The sequence below is a fragment of the Neltuma alba genome, unplaced genomic scaffold (assembly GCF_004799145.2).
Source record: "Neltuma alba isolate B1F8T4 unplaced genomic scaffold, ASM479914v2 tig00011642_pilon, whole genome shotgun sequence".
NCBI lineage: Eukaryota > Viridiplantae > Streptophyta > Magnoliopsida > Fabales > Fabaceae > Neltuma > Neltuma alba.
In genome coordinates this window covers 143,535-165,693 of record NW_021636290.1, presented here as the reverse complement: position 1 = coordinate 165,693, position 22,159 = coordinate 143,535, and the positions used below count along the sequence as shown (strand labels likewise).

General features: G+C 33.6%; 2 protein-coding genes across 2 annotated transcripts; both read right to left on the bottom strand.

Moving 5' to 3' along the window:
- Nucleotides 1–3,163: 3,163 nt before the first annotated feature.
- LOC114716102 (cytochrome P450 94C1-like) lies at nt 3,164–4,776 on the bottom strand. Its single transcript, XM_028901040.1, has one exon. The coding sequence runs from the start codon at nt 4,715–4,717 to the stop codon at nt 3,200–3,202; it is 1,518 nt and encodes a 505-aa protein (XP_028756873.1). The 5' UTR covers nt 4,718–4,776; the 3' UTR covers nt 3,164–3,199.
- Nucleotides 4,777–18,830: 14,054 nt separating this feature from the next.
- Nucleotides 18,831–22,159, bottom strand: LOC114716051 (fatty acyl-CoA reductase 3-like). Its single transcript, XM_028900987.1, has 10 exons — nt 22,015–22,159; nt 21,754–21,857; nt 21,322–21,524; nt 21,012–21,112; nt 20,488–20,680; nt 20,217–20,378; nt 20,047–20,128; nt 19,672–19,938; nt 19,456–19,583; nt 18,831–19,345 (listed from the first exon to the last, which is right to left on the bottom strand). Exons 1-10 carry the CDS (start codon nt 22,091–22,093, stop codon nt 19,192–19,194), a joined length of 1,473 nt encoding a protein of 490 aa, XP_028756820.1. The 5' UTR covers nt 22,094–22,159; the 3' UTR covers nt 18,831–19,191.

Genomic DNA, 22,159 nt, shown 5'->3' with positions numbered 1-22,159 from the left:
ATTTGTTACCCTAGGATCCGTGATTTAATTTGATTCTCTCTGTGCCAACAGAAAACATTGATCTGATTCGATTGTACATGTTACTGAGGAGCGCGCACATTTTGTATTATAAAACACGAGTCTGATTTCTTTCCGGCCCTTTCTTAATTCATTTAAAACCTATACTACTGTAATAAAAACTGCACAATCGATGATGGTGCGTCCAAACAGACAAGGTTTTATTATATATTCATCCCGGCCGGCCCCTAGCTGCCAAGTTAATTAACATTGTTAAACAGTAACATAATGCTGTAAAGCTAATTGAGTCTCAGCTTGTGAATTTGGAATATGCCAACTCGATTAGTTAAAAGTAGCCAAACACAGCTTTTATTCTCTCTACCTATAAGGGCCCACTTGAAAACAAGCTAGGTCACGTAATAATAGCGCAACAGGTGTGATTTATTGCTGCATATTAGGCTCCGTATACAACCAGATATCTGGCAGAAATATGTGGTCCAAGCTCATGGTGTTTTAATTAATAGAGCAAAATATATTCGATATATAATCACTTGATGACATTTAAGGCACGCATATGTATGCATATACCGTAATGAAAAATAATAAGTTATAAAATGACGTGGGAACAGGAACTAGTTTAGCTGTTACAGATGTATGTAGACACATCCATGACTAACATCACAAAGAGAATTCAAGATCTCGAGAGACGACGTTCTCAGTTTTTGAAGAATGTTGAGGTTTGAAGTAAAGAAGCCGGCACCATATATATATATATATATATATAGCTGCGTATAATTATATTATTCCATAAAGAAAACATGTATATAGGCACCTTCTAAAGCGGATTTATAGATTTTGGCTCGTCTTTTTTCCTATAACGTGTAGACGGTGTATGATTACCAGTTTCTTCTTTCGTTATTAATAAATGGTTAATGAAGCCCCATTGATTGAATTAGAAGCGATAGCATAGACATGACAGGATAACTTAATTAGAAACATCAAAGAGGGAAATAAAGAAATGATATAAAAGATGGATTGGCCACTGCACCTTTCCTCGTGCTTCAGATTACATCCTCCCGAGATTTGTTGGGTGGGGATCATCTGACAAACACATGCATGCAGCCGTCCTTCTCCTTTCTCCATGCTATAAATTCATTGAACCTGACATTTTCTCCGTTGTCCTTTATTTTTCATTAATATCTCACTCCCAGTGAATTGCTTGCTACGTGAAACTGACTTAGGAGATAATGATGTGATAGGATGGAGTGTACGTGGATAATGATTTGAGTGTTCCATTGTTCATGTGTTTTTTTTTTTTAACAATAAATATGAAATTGAAGTACCTGCCTTCTATTTTACATATTAGCTATAAACCAACCCCCCTTTAAAGCAAGATGATTCATTTGTATATGGATTAGGAGATTTGAATTTAAACTGAATTGACTGAACCATGCATGAACCAAGAATTATGACATGTTACTAAATCATGTGCAATTGATGAATAATAAAACTGCTAAATTCAAGTCTAACTTCTACGCATACCACACTCAACTGATTATCTGCAGATTTGGGATTACGTTTTAATCACTTATGAACTCGTTTCATATAAGTCAACTCAAAACTCTTCTCTTATACTTGTGTCGTATTTCGTAAATCACGATTGAAAAGTTACTTATAAGTTATTTTAAATTGTCACTAAAGTGTTTTTGTTGTTTTCTTTTTTATATTTGAAGCAAATTATTAGTTGTTCTTTCTATATATATAGAGAGAGAGATAGAACTATGCATTAATTCACGGGTGATGTGTATTAATCCAATCACGCGGAACCAAGATGCTAAGTATGTGCGGGTCCACATGGACATGCGATGAATGTCAAGTGAAGAAAAGAGTAAAGTTCGGTTTGCCATTGTAGACGGGATTTGGGATTTTCATAAGCTATAGGTGGAATGATAATTTTTTGCCTTGAACCATGGAACAGCCTACAAAATACCAATATTTTATTATTTTACTGCTTTGTTTCCTTGGGATAAGTAGAAGGGATAACCGGATAACCACGGGAACCAATTTAAATATTCCCGAAAATTTACCACGTGTGGCTCATTATATTCTTAATGAACTTCAAATGAAATAAGTAAAGGATGAATATTTATGGTATAATCGAGCGAATCATTATAATTCTTTCGTTCTTCCGTGTATATGTACTACATGATTCTTAATATAAAAGCTAGTTTAACTTTCAATTTGATCATATATATAAGACCACAATCCAGTTTGTCTCTCTTATTTATTCATTTTTGTAAAAGTAATCCTTATAGTAGTTGTATATGTTAAAGACTCTATCAAATGGTAATTCTAGCTAATACACATGATTAATAAGAGTATTCTAAGAAAGACAACACATGTTTATTATAAATAATTAATTTAACAAACTTTTTTAATATACTTAAATTATTCAACCAGCTCTTATATTAAATACCAAAGTTAATATATGTTAACAAACTATGATACTTCTGCAAAACCTTCATTTTTACCAGCTGATTAAATTTACCCCCAAGGGTTAATGATTCAAGCAAAAACATGTCTTCAAAAGGGATTCGCAAAGAAATTCGTAATACGACTAATAACGGCTAGCCACGTGTCATCAACGAAACTGTTCAGATTTTCACTACATATCTTGGGGTCTTAACTACAATATTCCTTCATGTTGCGAACATAAATCCAGAGGCTTGATTCACTCAATTTCTAAATTACTTCCTCTCAGACAGTAAACGGTAAACTTCCTCAATATCATTTTCCTTTTGCATTTCTGACCACTACATTCTCTCTATTGGTCTTTCCGTTTTTACCGTATTTTTCAATAAATTAAAGGACTCAAATCGTCAATCAAATTGTATGCAATTTATACCCTCGTGTATCTAGATCATTTAAAGAACGCCCTCCTCGTATTTCTTTGGGCAAATTTAGTATTGCAATTTCTGCAAGCTAACTAAACCATTATTCCATTTAGAATTAACTGATGGAACAGGAGAGGGATATATATGTATATATATTCTGTACATCATGCATATTTACATCACTTCAAACAGCAAGAAAAGAAAAATGTCTGATTCAACGATGGATTTGGATGAGTTCCGAAGTCCTTTTAATTAAGTAGCAGGCATATTTTGTAGGAGGAAGCGGCCGTGAATTTGGATCTACCTAGTTAAGCATCACCGCGTCTTCTTTCATGAACTTGAACCGGAAGGCCGCCTCTCATGGTGGCGGTAAGACCCGGGACGAAACGAGGCTCCTGATTTGCCCCAACTGATTGAATATTAAACCTCCGGACCAACGCAACAACCACAGACTTCATTTCCATAATAGCTAATTCTTTTCCCAAACAAACCCTAGGACCAGCCTGGAAAACCGGGTATCTAAATGGACATTCCTGCACAAATACACCATCTTGCAACCACCTCTCGGGCTTAAATTCCAGACAATCGGGGCCCCAGATCTGTTCCATCCGGCCCATCGCGTACGGGTGGTATGTGACCCTGGTCCCCTTGCTTACAAACGTCCCGTCCGGTAACACATCGTCCTCCACGGCGAATTTTGAATCAAACTGAATTGGTGGGAATAGCCTCATGCTCTCATGAACCGCCGCGTTCAGGTAATGCATGTGGCGCATTTGTTCAAAGCTCGCGACCTCCTGATCCGGATCCATGATCCGGTCCAGTTCTTCAAGAATCAACAACTCCACCCGGGGGTGACTTGACAATAAAATGAAAAAACCGGTCAACGCTGCAGCAGCCGTATCACGGCCGGCCAAGAGGAAGCTCACGACAATGTCTCTTAAATACTTGTCGTCGTTGACTGAGCCCATGAATCTGGCAAGAAGATCCTTCCGCGCTGAAAATCCCATCTCCCGAGATTGTTTGATCATCCCCTCCGCTAAATCGTTCACTACGCGAATTGCTTCCTTTAGCTTTTTCTCAGATCCTAAGTTGAAAAACCGTTTGATCTTCCATATTACCGGTGACGCCATCATTGCTCGCTCGGCCGATAGCTTTGACGCTAGGTTAAATGCGTCAGCGAAACTCGACGAGGGAAGAGATGAAAGCAAACATCCTGGATCGAACCCGAACGAGAACTTACAAATGTTGTCGAAGGAGAATCGTTGGAAGATATCTTGCAAGTCCAACACTCCGTCACGCTCACCAGATGCGGTGGAAGCCAGCAGAGGAATTAACCTCGTTCGAATCTCTTCGGTGAATATATCCAGCGCATAGGACCGATTCGCTACGCTGCTAATTTCGAGGCTTGCCATTTTGCGTTGAAACTTCCATGAGTCGCCATCGACATTGAAGATTCCTCGGCCAAGAAGATCGCCGAGAAGTGTCGAGAAAGGCTTGCCTTTCGGGTAGTTACCGAAGCGGGTCTTGAGGATGTGCTGGACATTGTCCGGGTTCGACGTAATTATGTTTCGGAGCACGTGGACGTGGAAGGTTCCGGTGGGCGAGTTTCTGAGGAGGTGAGCGTACCAATCGCACAGGTTGCCGAAGTCGCGAGCCCAACTGGCGGTCAGGTAGCTCCGACAGATATTGCAGTTACAGCATGGCTTCATCCTGAGGACGAAGACTAGAAAGGAAAAAACAGAGAAGAGAGCAGCGAAGGAGAAGAACAAGAAGCAGAAAGTGGTGGACATGGTTTGGACTGATGGAGAAGCTTCAAGATGATCCATTATTCTGTACTGTGTTACTTTAAAATCTGGGAAGAAAGATGTGGAATGTTGTATGAGGTTGAGGAGGAAAGCTAATATATATAGTTGGATGAGGTTAAGTAACTAGCTTGACGGCTGGGGTAATAAATTATCAGAGGAAACAGTGGGCAAAGTCAGTGGTGGGGTTTTCGGTTCTTGTTTGAAAAATGAGCGGTAAAGAAATAATAATAATAAAGAGGTGGAAATTTGAGAGCTGACAATCAGTAGAGAAAAATGTAAACGCTCATGAAAAACGCGTGCGCAAATGGGTACCGTGTCCACAGAACGCCGCTACCATTTTCCATATCCACGTGATTGTACTATTTATTAATAATTTAATTTTCGAGTTTCGGTAAATTAGGTTTCTAATCAATAGCTTGACATGTGAATGTGAAAAATTCATCATCGCTGATCATAACCATTACCTTGGCAACTGTCACGTCCCAAGTCTTCGCTGTATTTTCTGTTCGTGCCGCCATTTTTACCCATCCTGTCTAGTCTAACTTAGCAAGGAGAGGCTGCTTTGGCCAAAATAATAATAATAATAATACAGCCTCTGGTTTTATAAATTTATCCCCATTTTAATTTTAATTTTTTAAGTTTTAAATTATAGGTTATGATCTCTTGGTTTTTTTATTTTAAATATTAGTCCTTATAATCCAATAAAAATTTAGATCATTTTACCTTTTTGAGGGACTAAAACCTATAGCTTCAAATTTAAAGGATTAAAACAAAAATTAGAACAAACTTCAGATATCAAAGATTACATCACCCCCAAGAAGAAAAAAAAACAGAGAGAGGTTGCCAACCATTAACAATAATTATATGTACATCACTAAACGAACAGTCATGAATTATAGCTTAACTAGTGTAGGTCCAATATATGCATGAGGGATTGGAGAAAAGTTTAGTATCGTTCAGAGCTTATGGCTTCATAGATTTTAATTTGTTACACTAGTTAGTGCATATGAATTTATTAGCTAGATTCAATGGCAGGTGGATTATATTCTATCCACAACTCACATTGAAATTTGAATCATGGATAACTATTTGCTTTTTATGTCGAGAGTTAATTTTTAAATCTATGGAAAAGAGAGAATAACTTTCAAGATGATATTTACATGCATGAATGGTCACACACATATATATATAAGCAAAAATAATTAACTGCAAAAAAATCCAGCTCAATGAATTGGAGTCTGGAGAATGAGAGGATCTCAAAACATTATTAATGCATGTGCATCGAGCCGGCCGAGCACAACCTTGATGCTTAGTTTTTTTTTGACTAAAACATAGGTACCCTCTTATTTGAAGTAATTATATTCGAGACACTATCGGGCTTTAAATATGGATACCCCTCTCAACAAAAATTTAAACTTTGATTTGTCACGTTATAAGGGACTAATCTTTTTTACTAGATCCCTGTTAGTACTTTGATGCTTAATTGATCCAGAAAATGTTACCCCACCAATGAAATTGTACCAGCAAAGTGGGCGTTTGTCGCTCACACTGCAATTAAGATTTTAACCATAAACGTGTCTCTGATTTCTCTTTTAGTTTACCCTATGACGGCTGACTCATCAGTTCAATTTTACGGTTTCCAATTTGCTTTCCCTCTTTCTGCGCAGTCCCTTTCTTCCATTTCAAGTCTTCTCATAAAATATTACAGGGAAAATTTGTATATTATTGATCTTCTTTTATGCAAGGCTACCATATCTAAACGAAACATTTATACTATTTATTTATTCGAATAGAAAACATGTCTTGGATTTTTTAATAAAGAATCATTTTCCGTGACCCTTTTTTTTTTAATAAAAGCAAACTACCAACCGCAATACGAACTTATGAAAATACATAATTCAATATAATATTAGTAGTCAAAGTACGACCGTCTCCAAAATCCCCCTTATAATACCAACATTAGATATAATTAAAAAGTGCCATGTATAGTAGGCTTTTATATGTGCGTAACAATTTGATTTTGGAAGAATATTTAATTGCGAGCTGCGGTGCACGAATTTTGAGATGGCAAAGTTGACGAATTTTGTTGGATCAAGACTTCTCTTTCCAGAAGTACAGTATGTGAAACGTTTTAATTAATTTAATATGATTGCCTTCCTCCGTCACATATGATCTTCTCCAATTTTTTTTTTTTCCCCCGGCTTGCCAATGCCTTCTCCAATTCATTGTCACACACATATATATTTGACATTTTTAGTACTATCTTCTTTATCTCCTTTTGGGTTTGAGGCTTCTTAGAGACTGAAGTTTCCTATGGCCGAATAAATTTTATAGTCCTCCGGTCCTAAATATAAGACCCTCATTATTTAGGACCGGAGGAATAGTATTTTTTCTTGGGTTTGAAATCAACACAGCTATATATTTGTGGACATTCGTTATTTGGAATTCAGATACTCTAATTATCTTAACGATAAATATGCATGCCATGCCAATTATAAGACGAGAGATCGGGAGATGGTCCATGTTTTAATTTTTAATTTTTTAAAGTCAAAACATTATTATCATTTGAAAACTAATAGTTATAAGAAAATCACTCTAGATCTATATCATATTCCTATTCAAATTTAAATTATAAAGATAAAAATAAAATCAAAATGATTCAGTTCTAATTTGAATGGTGTCCATATTAAGACGTCCTGTAAAACGAGTGGAGAACTTGCATTCCAATAGCTGCCTCATTTTTCAAGCATGCTAACCAAATCAAACGGCTGCCTTCTTGAACTTTTTCTTCTTTGTCTTTCCTCATGTATTTTAAAATGAATCAGAATGTTTGTTTTTATAACGAAGTCAAAGCCAATAAATTTATAGACTGAACATATAACATAGTCACAAATATGCCTTATTTCTTGCATTGGCATTCATCTCTTTATAATTAATCTCTTGACTCGATCGCGACCTAAGTATATCATTAATTGAACTGCTCAATTTTCTCAGTATAATTTTAAGTCGTTTTCATTTCTGTATTGGTGAAAATAACAGGATATACCTGCCTTACTTATCGAGTGAGCTTTTCAAAGGAAATTTGAAAATAAGTTAAGGAGGAAAAAAAGAAAAATTTATCGATAGGCTAATTTATGAGAAGGTTACGTCTTAAAAGATCAAAGTAGAATTTTAGTCGTGGGAAAAATACAAGCAAGAAAAAAAAAAAGGAAATTTTGGTTGAAAATCCCTGTTTGAAAACTTAATTGGTTAAAAAGATATAAATTTGAGTAAATGCAACTATAATCCGCGAGTACAACTTTTTTTCTGCTGCATGCAACATATCATTAATGGTGTACAACAATCATCAATAGCGGAAAAAAAAAGTTACACTCACGGATCATAATTGCACACACTCAAATTTAGGTTTCTTTAGCCAATTAACTTTTCAAACAAAGATTTTTTACCAAATTTTTCAAAAAAAAAAGGGTTAATATAATTTTTTATTCTTCAAGTTTGTCCTCATTTTGGTTTTTATCTCTCAAGTTTCAAACTATAGGTTTTGATTTTTTAGGGAGCAAAATGGTCTAAGTTTTTATCGGATTAAGGATCAATATTTTAAATAAAAAGAAATTTGAGAGACCAAAATCTATAATTTAAAATTTGAGTGATCAAAACTAAAATAAGAATAAATTTAAAGGACTAAAGTTCCTATTAACTTAAAAATTATTAGACTCAAAATATGTGCATAACTTAAAAGATCAAAGCAGAATTTTTTTTATAGATATATAATAAAAATTTAATTCTACGACAATACTCAACAAGTTCCAAGTGGATCCTAGTTTAACCAGTCGCGAAAGCTTCATGATTTATGAGGTGTTTGGAAAGCTGTAAAAGTGTTTTTTAAAAGCACTTTTTTGTAAATCGAGATAAATTTTTCTACACGTTTACTTCGTATACTATAAAACCACTTTTAAAATCATAATTTTATTTCCATTCAAACACCCTTCTAGACATAGAAAATAGTAGAGAGAAGCTAAAACACAATAGTAGTACTACTAGAAATAAGACTGGAGAGTTCTACCGGGAAAAAAAAAAAAGAGGAAAAGAAATAGGACCGGAGAAGTACAATAATTTTAGCGGAAGAATTAATGCGGCGCGCCCAGGTTGTCGGGGGAGTGTTTGATTAGTGTTAAAATTGATTAATGGTATGCGCAGTGCATTTCAAATTTTCAATACGGCGCAGAACCAATTTCGGACCTAAACTTATCATCTAGGAATTTGAATTGTTTACGTTTCATTTAAATAGTTCAGGTTTAATTTTTTTCATTTTTATTTAAAATAATCATTTTAACATGTATAGAATATAAAATAAAAATAATCTCTTAATTATTACTCCCTCCGTTCCTTATTATAAGAGACAAATAACCGAAGTACGTTGATCAAAAAAACAGTTAAAGTTAGTTAAGAACAATTAATGTATAAAAAGTATAATTTTTTTTCAAAAATGCCCTCATTAATAAGGAGAGAGAGCATGAGAGAGAACAATTAAATTATTAAAAGAAAGAGAAGTGGAAGGGAGAGAGAGTGTGAGTTGGAGATAATAAATATGGGTAAAATAGTAAATCAACACAAAAAAGTAGAGACAACTTGTAAGTGTCTCTTATATATAGGAACATGGCATAAGCATCAAGTGTCTCTTATAATAAGGAACGGAGGGAGTATTTTTTTAAAAATAGCTTTTCCTGTTTAAAAATAATTAATTAAATATTTTAAATATGGACTATTTAAATAAGATATTTAAAATATTCATCAAAGATGAGTACTGAACCCGGTTCTGTATAACAACCTTTTGATGGATCGCCATTGCAGTGGACACTTCTCTGTCGGCCGTCATTTTCATAACAAATTAAATATGGTGGTCAGGATGTCTCAAACTCAGATCAATTACGTCGTATGTGTGCACAACAACATGTGTTCCGGTGAGGCTACTACTAGCTGATAGGGTAATAAGTCCACATAATAATACTACTCCTAAATATAAGATTTCTATTCACTTTATTTATTTTTTTAAAATAACCCTTATAGTAGTATACATGTCAAATGTTACATTAAGTGGTAGTTCTAGCCAAAACACATAATTAACAAAAAATACCTATTTATTATGAGTAATTAACTTAACTAATTTTTTTAATCTACTATAATTAATCATCTAACTCTTATATCAAATATCGTGTAATAAATAGTGCTGAAACAGAAACCTCCCTTAGGTACGCAAGTTCAGCATGTTACTTGATAGCTGTCGCTAATGCGTGCGTGAAAAATCAAGACTCAACAGAATCCACAAAACATCATTCGTGTCGGCCGTTTTCATCAGTTTCCTTGATGGTTTATTATACGGAGAACAAATTCAACCCGAATCAGCTGTGATTACATAAAAAGCGTCTCTAGCAAATATCCTATTCAATTCTTCAAATGGCGCCGAATATATATTGCAAGAACGATGCCACGCAGACAAAGCTTGTCAAACTATATATCAACAATTCTTAATACAAGAATTAGTTAAAAATTTATCAACAATTTGATTATAAATATAAGATTTTAATAGTTTTCTTCGATTTTATCCTTAAATAATCCCTATAAAAATTGTATATACTAAGAAGTTTCTATTGAGGGATAATATTATTAGGGAAGACAACAGGAAATTTAATCTAATTATAAATATAATATCTCAATAGCTTGTGTCTAATATTTATTCATTTTATTTCAAGTAATCTCTACATTATTGCTGTCTCTTAATTGTGTAAATATAAGATCCCAATAGCTTGTTTTTAATATTTATCCATTTTGCACTCAAGTCATCTCTATAGTGCTGCGATCTTTTGATTATGTAAATAGTTGCCAGGGTTTTAAATTAATAAGGTATTTTAAAAAAAGACAGCATCCATTTATAACAAAATAACTAACTTACTAATTTTTCTAATATTCAAAAATTAATCATCTAGCTCTTAAATATTAAGTATTGGAGGTAATATTAGTACCATGCACTGGTAATCCAGGATCCTAGCAACTATTTGCATAATTAAGAGATTGCAACAATATAATTTTCTTAACGGAATAATTAAAAGCCATAATGCTCCTTAGAAGTAAAGTTCACCGATTCGAGCATGCTCAACATACATCCTGGCAATTTCGGGGGCTATATATAAATGTGTGTGTGTGTGTGTGTGTGTGTGTGTTCTGGTCTTGACGTTTTTATTTACTACAACTTTGGTTTTCGATCGTGTGTTGGAATTATTGATTTCTACTTGTAACTCCAAGCAATTATATATATGCGCTCTAGAAAGGCCGTCATTCTTCGGAAGAGATAAACATTATAATAACTGTTTTTTCAGTTTTTCCTTGTAGAAAACTAAAATTTCTGGTCATTGATCGCAATTTAATTATCTCAGAGTTAAACATGTGAATAACTTCTTTTTTTTCCCAAAACAAAGTTAGAATTTGTTTGTCTTTCGTCGGCGTGTATAATTATTAATAAAATATGTCTGTGCGTATGAAAGGTTTGATTACAATCTGAAAATTCGAGCAGAAAACGTTAAACAATATGTGCGGACTTCTAGGTAGCAATGGCCTTTCCTTTGTGGGGCGCTTAGTTAAAAGTGAGATAATGAGCAAATTAAACCCTATGTTTCCACTTACTTTTATATAATTTGAACAGTGATATATTTTATAATATGGCTAATAAGTGTGACCAGTAAATCATACTCGTATTAATCTGAAAAGATTTTTGCGAAAAAGTGAAAGGAAAAGTCAAATGTCCAGGAACGGAGGGAATCGTAAATTACCAACTCCGATATATGACTTGCAATTTGGAATTAGAACTATAAACACCTGTAAATATGTTTTACGAAAGTTGGAAAAAAGAAAACCCATATCACATACAAGCACTTATTACCTCTTACACTATCTCTTGTTTTTAATATAAAATCTTGTTTAATTTTTATTACATACAGGCACTTATTACTTCTTATATTATCTTCGGTCCTTAATATAAGATCTTGTTTAATTTTTATTTTGGTCCTAAATATAATATCTCAATCCATTTTGTCTCTTATATTAATTTATTTTTTTTCCAAATTAGTCATTTTAAGAATGGTAGTTCTGACTAATACATTTGATTAGTAAGGATATTTAAAAAATACAATACTTATTTATAACAACTAATTAACTTAACTTATTTTCTTAATCTATTCAAATTAATCAACTAGTTCTTACCTTTAGAATTGAACATAGTATTTTGTATTTTTTTAAATTATAATTAAAAAAATAATTTATAAGTCATTTGGGATGGACTCATGGCTGTGTGTAGACGGGGCAGACATGTTGGAGTGGGGAGCACGGCGATTCCTGATCTGTGGAAAATAAGGGGCTCCCGCCCGATATTCTTTTAATGCGCATGTTTCTCACGTTTTCCATCACTTTTCCAGGTAACAATTTCCAAGCAGTCATTTTGACAAGTACTCCTCCTTAATCTTTTCTTTTCTTCTTTTCTTCTAATTGGACCCAGAATTTTGACAAACACAAAATGATTACTCCATCTTTCTTTTCAAAAATAAAAATAAAAAGCGGGGCCCTGGTAAGGCATACATTTATGACGCGGGCAGCCTCATAATTTAGCCGAATTGTCCATCTTTCTTTTCAAACACCCAACACAGTTTTCAACCACTTGCCCTTCTGAACCAATGCCTTCTGACGCAACCGATGAGACGATCGATCCCTTCCAGATCAGGCTACTAAAAAAAAAAAAAAAATTGCAATTCTTGACATTAAGGAAACTCATCATGTATGAAAGGAAAACTAATGAACTCCAAAAAACAAAAAAAGAGTCTAACGACGACTCAATTCTAATACTCCTCCGGTCTTTAATATAAGACCCATTTATCTAATTTGATTAGATTAAGGAAGTTAGGTAAGTTAGTTAATTATAAAAAAAGTGACACATTTTTCCTAAAACACCATAATCATCTTTTTTAATACCTCATCTCCTTCTTCTATTTGATTATAGTTGAGGGAGTGTCTATAGGGGTAATTTAGAGAAAATTGATAAATATGAGAAATGGATCTTATATTTAGGACCAAAACCAACTCAAGAATTGGGTCCTATATTAAGGACCGGAGGAGTAAATAATAATTTATCAAACACGCAACACAGCTGTCTTCCTTGAACGAAACCGCTGTAAACTTGTCGCGGGGCTCGGACCCAGCGAGCTTAATAGCACTCTATGCACATATATATGTAAATATATTCTGTTTTGCCACATCCTATCTTAATTATAGAAATTAGATAAATAATTTATTTTGACGTTAAATATAATATCTCAATTTACTTTGTATCCTGATTAAGTTATAATTTTTTTATTCAAAATATTCTTATTGATCACTTATATTATCAAGCTCTCAGTTAAGGGTAGTTTGACGTACATGATTAAGAGAACAATTTAAATAAATAAATATATATTTATTATAAATAATTAATTTAATTAATTTTTAATATATATATAAAAATTAATTATCTAGTTTTTATATTAATGATTGGACATAGTATTTGTGATCATGATGCAAGGCATTTTTCTCATATGTGATTTTAAATCTGGGCTATGGTGTAATTTCTTTTTATTACAATAGATAACTATTACATCCGATTATTAATATAAGAACTAGTAGAAAGGATTAGATTTTGTTCTAAATATAAGATCCTAACTTATTTTGTTCCTATTATTTATGCAAATTAATAAACATATGTTTTTTTGTGAGAATAAACACGTGTTTTTGACAAATAATAAATTTAATTACTTTTCTTAATTTATTCAAATTAGTAAATAGATCTTATATTAAAGACTAGAGATACTATATATACCCAATATAATCATTTCTCTTATTCACTGTTAATTAAGTAATGAGAAATCAAGTTGTTATTACAATTTTTTGAAAATTTACAATCACGTAAATAAACGCGCGCGCTGGATATTTTGAAGGACTGAAATCCCCTCGAGATTTTTTCCCCAAAGAGTTGGCCTTAAATCGTAATGGCAATTTTTTACGTTGGAAAGCTCACCTGTTGATATTCGTCTTTTGTGTTATGCCTTGGTGCATTATATTCCATAACATTATACCGTTCAACATTAAAAAAATGCTCATCCATGCCAAATAATCTGTAAAGTAGTTACAGTTCAAAAATATTTAGCACGTTGACTCTTCGTTTGAGAAACTTACATTTGATACATACCACGTTATTTAATTGCCTTTTTTTTTAATTCACATTTATTTTGCTTATGGGGTGGATCAGGGTGATGAACATGTTTAAATCAAGCTTCCTTCCATTAATAGTGTACATTAGCCCAGTGCAGAACTACGCACCTTTTGAATTCGACTTTTCTACAAGACACATCATGCGCAATATCTATATGTATCTCTCTATATATATATTACCATCAATTCTTAATACTCCTCCGATCCTTAGTATTGGGAAAACGGGCCGGGCCGACCCGTTTAAACCCGAGTTCCAAAAATAAGTTATTTTTTCAAGCCCGGCCCGTGAGATGACGGGCTCGGGCTAGCCCACGGGCTTTTGGTCTTTTTAATTAAAATGAATTTTTTTTATTTTTTTGTATATTTTATCAAAATAATAAAAATGAAACAATAAAATTACTAATAAAAGGTATAAATATAAATAAGATTGAGTCACAAATATAAACATTATCATGTCTAAACATATATTACAGTATAATAAAGTCTATTGAATAAACAAACTAAATAGAGGACAGACATAAACAACTAAATAAGCATTAAGTTCAGTAGATAATTACAATACGGATGATCTAGTTTGATTATAAATAATTAACAAAAAAGTTTAACTAACAAACATAGTATGCATAAAGAATAATCATTTATCATACCGACAAAAAAGAAAAGAGTCCATCATCCTTAGTTCTAAATTTGTTTCTACTATAAAAATGATATAGATCTTTATTTTAGTTTAAAAGATTTTTTAATCAATTATATTTCAAGTATAAAAAATATGGGAGAATGATAAATAAAGACTGTAAAAATTACAGATACAGTATTTTAATAGGTTTTGACAACTTATAAATAACAATATATTTTTATGAATATACCTAGTTTTAAATTTTGCAATTTTCATGTTTTTTTGGTTATTTTTCCCACAACTATAGTGATTCTTTTTTTCTTTTTGTGAATGCTATCTATGTGAGCTGCCAAGATAAGTAAAACTAAGAGTATGCAATGTTTAAAATGTTAGGGTTTTCTTTTTTAAGTTAAGAAAAAAAGACAGAAATTTTTAAAAAAATAATTGGCGGGCCTAAACGGGCCGGCCCGTTTATTTTTTGGCCCTACAAGGCTGGCCTTTTTAAGCCCGACTTCCCTTTCAAGGCTCCAAAATACAAGCCCGGCCCTCGACTTAAACGGGCTTAAACGGGCCGGCCCGACGGGCTCGGCCCGTTTTCCCGGCTCTACCGATCCTTGATATAGAACCTAATAATTAAGTTGGTTTTGATCCTATATATAAGATCCATTTATCATATTTATCAATTTTCTCTAAATTACCTTTATGGATACTCCCTCAACCATAATTAAGTAGAAGCGGGAGAGAGGGTATTAAAAAGATGATTATAGTGTTTTAGGAAAAATATGTCACTTTTCTTATAATTAACTAACTCACCTAACTTCCTTAATCTAATCAAATTAGTTAAACGGGTCTTATATTAAGGACTGAATGAGTATAAGAGTTAGTTTTACTTTTATTTTGATATTAGATATAAGACTACATTGTACTTATTTCTAATATTTATTCATTTTTTTAAAGTAGTCTTTATAACAGTGATAGTTCTAATTAATACACTTTATTAGTAAGAATATTTTAGGAAAGACAATACATATTTATTACAAATAATTAATTTAATTAATTTTCTTAATCTACTTAAATTAATTAACTAGCTCCATATTAATAATTAGAGTTAGTATATATATAAATGAGATTTTTGATAGAGAATAATATTTTAATTTTAAACATAATTGGCAGAGAAGCTAGACGAGCATTTCAATATCTTTGAAGAAAAATGTAAAAGAAATACACGTTTATCTTATCTTTTCTTTTCTTTTATTTTCTTTAGTGGGCGTCTATACATGAGTAGAAGGTAGCATATGAATAAAAAGGAGAAAAAAAAACACAGGTCAGTAGTTGCGGCAGCATATAAATTAAATTTCTTCTGCTCATCACGAAATCACTGTTGGAAGATTATGAAAGGACGTGCAGCCAAAGAATTTACTGCTGGGTGATTCACATCAACATGTGGGATCAGTAAAACATGAATCAAATGAATGTGCTTTATGTCTGTGAAACCAGCGTGTTCATTATAACGGAACAGTTGCAAAATTTGTGAGTTTCTTACGTAATCTAGCTAGGCAGCCTAGAGGCACAAACCCGGAATCTTTTTGGACCTATAACATCTGCTCAAAACTTCGGAGTCCACGCAACCCTTTACCGCGGCTTTTCTTATAACCAAATGCTTATTAACGGGATTAAGGGTGTGTTTGGATAGAATCCAAATCATGGTTTCAGAAGTGTTTTTACGGATTACGAAGTAAATATGTGGAGAAGATTATCTCGTTTTGCGGAAAAGTACTTCTGAAACCACGGTTTGGGGATAGCCAAACAGACCCTAAATTTAACGGAAAAAATTTAGCTCGGATAAATTAATATTTAAATTTTCGTTAAAAAATATCTATGTTTAATATTTTTGTCTACAACCACCCCTCCCTCCAGCCCAGAAAGGGGTTGAGCTAGGAATCTCAAGGAGGAGGGGTTGGAGCTAAACTGAAACATGTATTCCTTTCTGTTTAAAATATGAGATAAATTTTATTCATTTATATTTATTAAGAAATTAGTTAAATCAGTTTAAAATAATAAATACGTGAGCTATGTGTTTTATTTTCAAATATATCCTTATTAATAAAAAGACTAAGTAAAAAATACGATAAATAAATAAAAAAAAGAATACTTTTCTGATCCTATTTATAAGTCACTTCCAATATATTTCATATAGACCAAGAAAAACTTCAAATTTTATTAACTCTTATTTAAAATTCAACAACTTTCCAACTTTAATCCTATCTAATATATATTATACCTTATGTAAATAAAGTCACAAAATAATAAATGGAGGGTAAAATTATATATCTATATAAAAAATTTCTCTCAATGTCCTCCAAATAGGACTAAAAAAATATCTTCTCTCTCTGTTTTATAGATAGTTCCAGAGAAGTATATGAGAAGCAAAATTAGAAGAAACTCATTAAATACTTAAACAAAAATAAATATTATTTTATTAAAAAAATCAAGCTTTTTATTAAAGTTTATTTTATATTTTGAACGGGAGTAGTAATAACGAGGCAAGGAAAACACAGATAATGAAACGTGAACTGAACAATGTGAACGTGGCCTGGAACTAAAGAAATATTAAGTGGCGACTAATGTACTACGTGTGTTGGTTTTGTTCGTGTCCTCCTTTTGTGCCTCTTGCTGTTCCCTTTGTTATGGAGGCTCTATTTTGTCTTCGGGTGACGTACGTCCATTGCGAACACGTATCAATTTATTCCACTTTAGTTTACAAATACCGCGCCCACTTTCCACAATTCCCACCATGTTGACCAATTTTCAGTTAACTTTCCACCATAACTGCGCTCTAGAAAGCTCCACTAAGACAGTTAATTTAATAATATCCTTGATTATGTAGTGGGCCTGCTAAAATTAATTCGGGCCTCGAGATACGAACTAAGCCCCTTAAAATTTGTTTCTCTTTCTAAAAGTAAATTTGGGCTTCCAAAATACAAGTATGTTCAGCCGCTTGGATTTTAGGCTGAACAATCGTCCACTCATGCAAATTAGTCATGGGCCAAGTTAATCCATTCTCTTTTTAGCCCAAATACTGAAGGGTTAGGTCTGTTCCTTGTCTCTCTCATTTGTTCCCACAAGCCCAAGATTTATGTTTCTTATCTATCTCAATTGTGTGGACTTATAGGCTTAAGGGATGCACCTTCCAGTAGGGCTATGACAAGACTTGGGCGGCGCTCCTGGTTTCTATAAGGACATCACTGAAGTTATACTTTGTTAAGACTAACCCAAAGTCTGATTCGGTTCATTTCATCATCTGTTTGGGCCTTTCTTCTCCTCTGATTTCTGTTAACCCAGTGTCATTGAATAGCACTGCCTTCGGTTCTTAATATAAAATATAAAAACCAGTTGATTAATTTGAATCGATTAAAAAAGTTTTTTGAATTAGTTATCTGTAATAATTATGTGTTATCTTTTATATAATATTTTTATTAATCATGTGTATTAACTAGAACTATCATTTGATGGAAGTTTCAGCATGTGCATTGTCCGGTTACTACAATAACTACTTTAAATAAATAACTAAATATAAGAGATAAAATGGATTAGGGTCTTATATTTAGGATCGAATTAAATGTCAAATCAATTCTTATATTAAGAATAGGAGATTTTTTTTTGAGGTGCTGATCCAATAGCTCGTCGTTAGGATCCTAAATTATGCACGTGATTGGTTGCCTGATCGGAGCATGGTGTGTTCAGTTTGAGTCAGTGTTATGAATTTACGTCACTATAGTTTCCAATGATTTCACAGATGACAAATATTATTAGTAAATATCTTGATTTTTGTAAAACAACTCTAATAAAATTACTTGTACGATTTCATTCATTTGCTTATTTAATTACTACTTTCTGTCTTAACTATAATATCTTGTTTATAGATTATAAACAAGGTTTTATAATTAGGACATGAGGTAGTAGTTAATTAACAATAGTAGTACGGGTAACATTTTTTCCCAATGAGATTTGATTCAGCCACAATGGATCTTCTCCTCGGTCTTCCATTTTGTTTTCTGTTTCTTTTAATATTAATTCTCTATTTTTTATTCTTAATAATAAAGAAGCAGATCGAGTAGGCTACAATCATTTTTATAATTTGCTCTTGTCTGTGTAATCTAAGTTGAAAAATCATAACCCCAGCAGCCCTTTAGAAACTTGAAAAACAATAACGTATCGCTTCCACGGGAGTTTGAGAAAATAAAGAGATGTTCCATCATCATATTGACGAAATTTCATAAACATTGGGCACTTGGCAGCTATAGTATTATTGTTGATACTACAGCACTGCCTTGGACTGAATAACTAATAACACACAAACATTTATAATCTCACACACTTACCAAGACTTAAATCTCTCTCTCTCTCTCTCTCTCTCTCTCTCTCTCTCTGTTTTTTTTTTATTTTTTGCCAGCAGACAAGTCTCTGTGTGTGTGTGTGTGTGTGTTTTATTTTTTGCCAACAGGCTTAAGTCTCCTAAATGCAATCAACTAAAAGAGAAGTTACACAAGACAACGTAAGGCTACAGTATTGCAGTTGAAAAAATGATGAATCACTTGAGGACGTACTTATTGATGCCAGCGATATGTATATTCATGAAGTAATACTCCCAGTCAATCATCTTTGGGTCAAAATAGAACATATCCATCTCTACCCCACCCTGCGTCGCCGCCACCCGCAATTTCTCTGTGTTCATATTATCAAATCTGCAGGCCAATGAGTTATGAATGATCAGTCAAAGTTTCAATCCATTCAATAAATTTGTCTGCATTATGTAAGTAATTGACATGTACTGTAGCAATTTTAATTAACTCACACGCCATTGAAGAACAAGTAAGGCCTGTAAAGATCAACCAACCGCATCACGATCTGAATCTTCCTGTTTAGGTCCAGATACGTCCCCCGAAAGTACTGACAAAAAGCTTTATTGGCCAGCTCTAGTCCCTGCAATGAAGTTTCCCTCAGATTCTTCGACAACTTCTGCTTATTTATTATGTGTCTATGAATTGGTAATGAGTGAGTCGATAGTTACCTTCAAGAGAAGCATATAGCGAATGAACATGTATGTGCGGAAGCTGTCGATACTGTTTAATACAGTAACGTTGCCAACCTTGACAATCTTGCCGTCCTTGTTCTTCAGTGGCTTTGATGTGAAGTATCTTAAGCCATAGTCTGTGAGATTGGAGTATCTCACTGGGTTTCTCATGGAGGAACCCACGTGATATATTTTATCATCCTCCCCATTCGCATGAGCCACCATAGCCACTAACATAGCATTCACCACCATGTCAGCTGGTATCTGCATCAATCAAATTAAAACTCCCCTTCATTAGTTTCTCCATTTATCCCTAATCAATATCAGTCACTATAAGACAACAAGAAATTAAAGGCTCCTTCTAGGTCTCACCGCGTCAAAAACGGCATCGATGTCCGCTGGGAAACAACTTAATTTTCCTTTGCCATACGCAACAAGCACACTATCTATGGTTCTGTCATTAATTATTCAAGTCCCAAAGAAAGAACAACATTTAGATTCCCAGATATGCAGTTAATGTGGTGATATATGAATGTATATACCTTACGCCTTCAACCCAACCAGGAAAAGGTTCCTTGAAAGTGCTGGTAACGATGGTCGGACGTATAATGACAACAGGCACGTTTCCCTTCAATGCTCCCACGAGCATTTCTCCCATTGCCTTCGTAAACACGTATGTGTTTGGCCATCCGTATGTATTTGCCCTGATAATATCAGTCACAACCAAACCCATTAATAATCAAGTCTCTCATAATGTTATTTTTTGTTATTTAGTTGATTATCTGTTACGAGAGGGTAGCGGAGAAAGGAAACCTTTTAAGACCCAAGTCCTTCATGGCAACTTTAATTTCATATTCTGTGGCTCCCTCCTCTTGAAGCTGTTTCAGAGTTTCTTCTACCAATTTCTTTTCGGAGTCAATGTTTAGTCCAGAAACTCCATTTAGTGACTCCCCCATTTTATATGGATCCTCTGTTATCAATCCTCCTTTCTCCCCACATACATATGCTTCAATTCAATGAATATGCCCAAATATTGTCAGCAAAATATCTATGAATATTATATTGTATTCAGGAAAAAAATATTATTATATACTCGTGGTGTGCACATAGTAATTCCGACTCCTACTTTTCTTTGCCCAATAATATATTTGGACTTTCTGACCTTCCAATTACGAGGCACTTATTGGTTAATATGTGATTGAATAAAATGAAAAAGAATAGAATCTTGATGTGATGGAAAGTGGACATCCCATTCCCATTACAATGAAAACTAGAATGATGAGAAAAAAGTGTGTCAAAGAAGTTATTAGTGCCATACGTAGACAAAATATACCAACCTGTTGAGACGTGGACAAGCACCTTCAGTTTGGTACATTTTTTGGCGAAGCTCAAAACATGTTTGGCTCCCAAGGCATTTATACCCAATGCGACATCGTATCTGCATTTAAGAATTAACAAAATGGACATAAACTAGAATGTCTAGCCATAGAGAAATTAATTTAGTTCTGTACTATGATATTACTTCGTGTAACGCAAATTAAATATGGTTTCACCACCCAAAAAAAAATAAAAAAGAAGAAGAAAATATTGTTGCACAGATTTACGAACTTAAACACAAACACACGGCCCCCTCATATATATACTTACCTTTCATCAAAGTTAGTTGTTGCAGCCAAGTTTACTATAACATCTGTTTCTCGGCATATCTCTTCCTTTACAACGGAGTCCTTCAGATTCAAGTCCTCATGGGAGATGTCCCCAGGAACCAGAGTCAACTTCTTTGAGATAAAGGAATTGAATTCTGCGCCATGATTTTCCTTCAACAATCTGAACAACTCCGTTCCTGTGATCTGCATATATGGAAAACACATCGCACATGATATTAATTAGACTGCCACTGCTATCTTATTTAATACCTATATTATGAGCTAAATTATGGTATCAACAAGTCAGCTATAGTGTATTTCTATAGCTGAAGTTCTCCTTAATTAGTGAACATTGATAGAGGAACCTTCTTGAGACATCTGCAACACAATTATGAAGAGTATACAAAAGAAAGAAAGCAAGATGGTACATCACCTCATTATGTAAGCGTTGTGTGGCAGATATGCTATCCGAGGCTCTCAGAAGAAGGTATAACTTCTTGATATTTGGCTGAACCCTTAGTATCTTCTCCACAAAAACTGCAAAACCATACAAGTTAGGATATATAAATGACAACACACACAGCACGAAATGACCAATCAATATATGTGTATATAGTACAGAGCACAGTGCATGCGGCCAAGTAAAAGCAAAGTAAGAAAAAAAGTGACAGAAGGAGAGAGATGATTAAGGTACTTTTGGCGAGAAAGCCGGTGGCGCCAGTCACTAAAACGGTCTTGTCCTGAAGGAAGTGGAGTATGCTTTGTAACTCCATTGAAGAATAATTATCCTCTGAACTGAAAAATGCAGTGAGAAAAGAAAGGAGGGAGGGAGGGAGGGA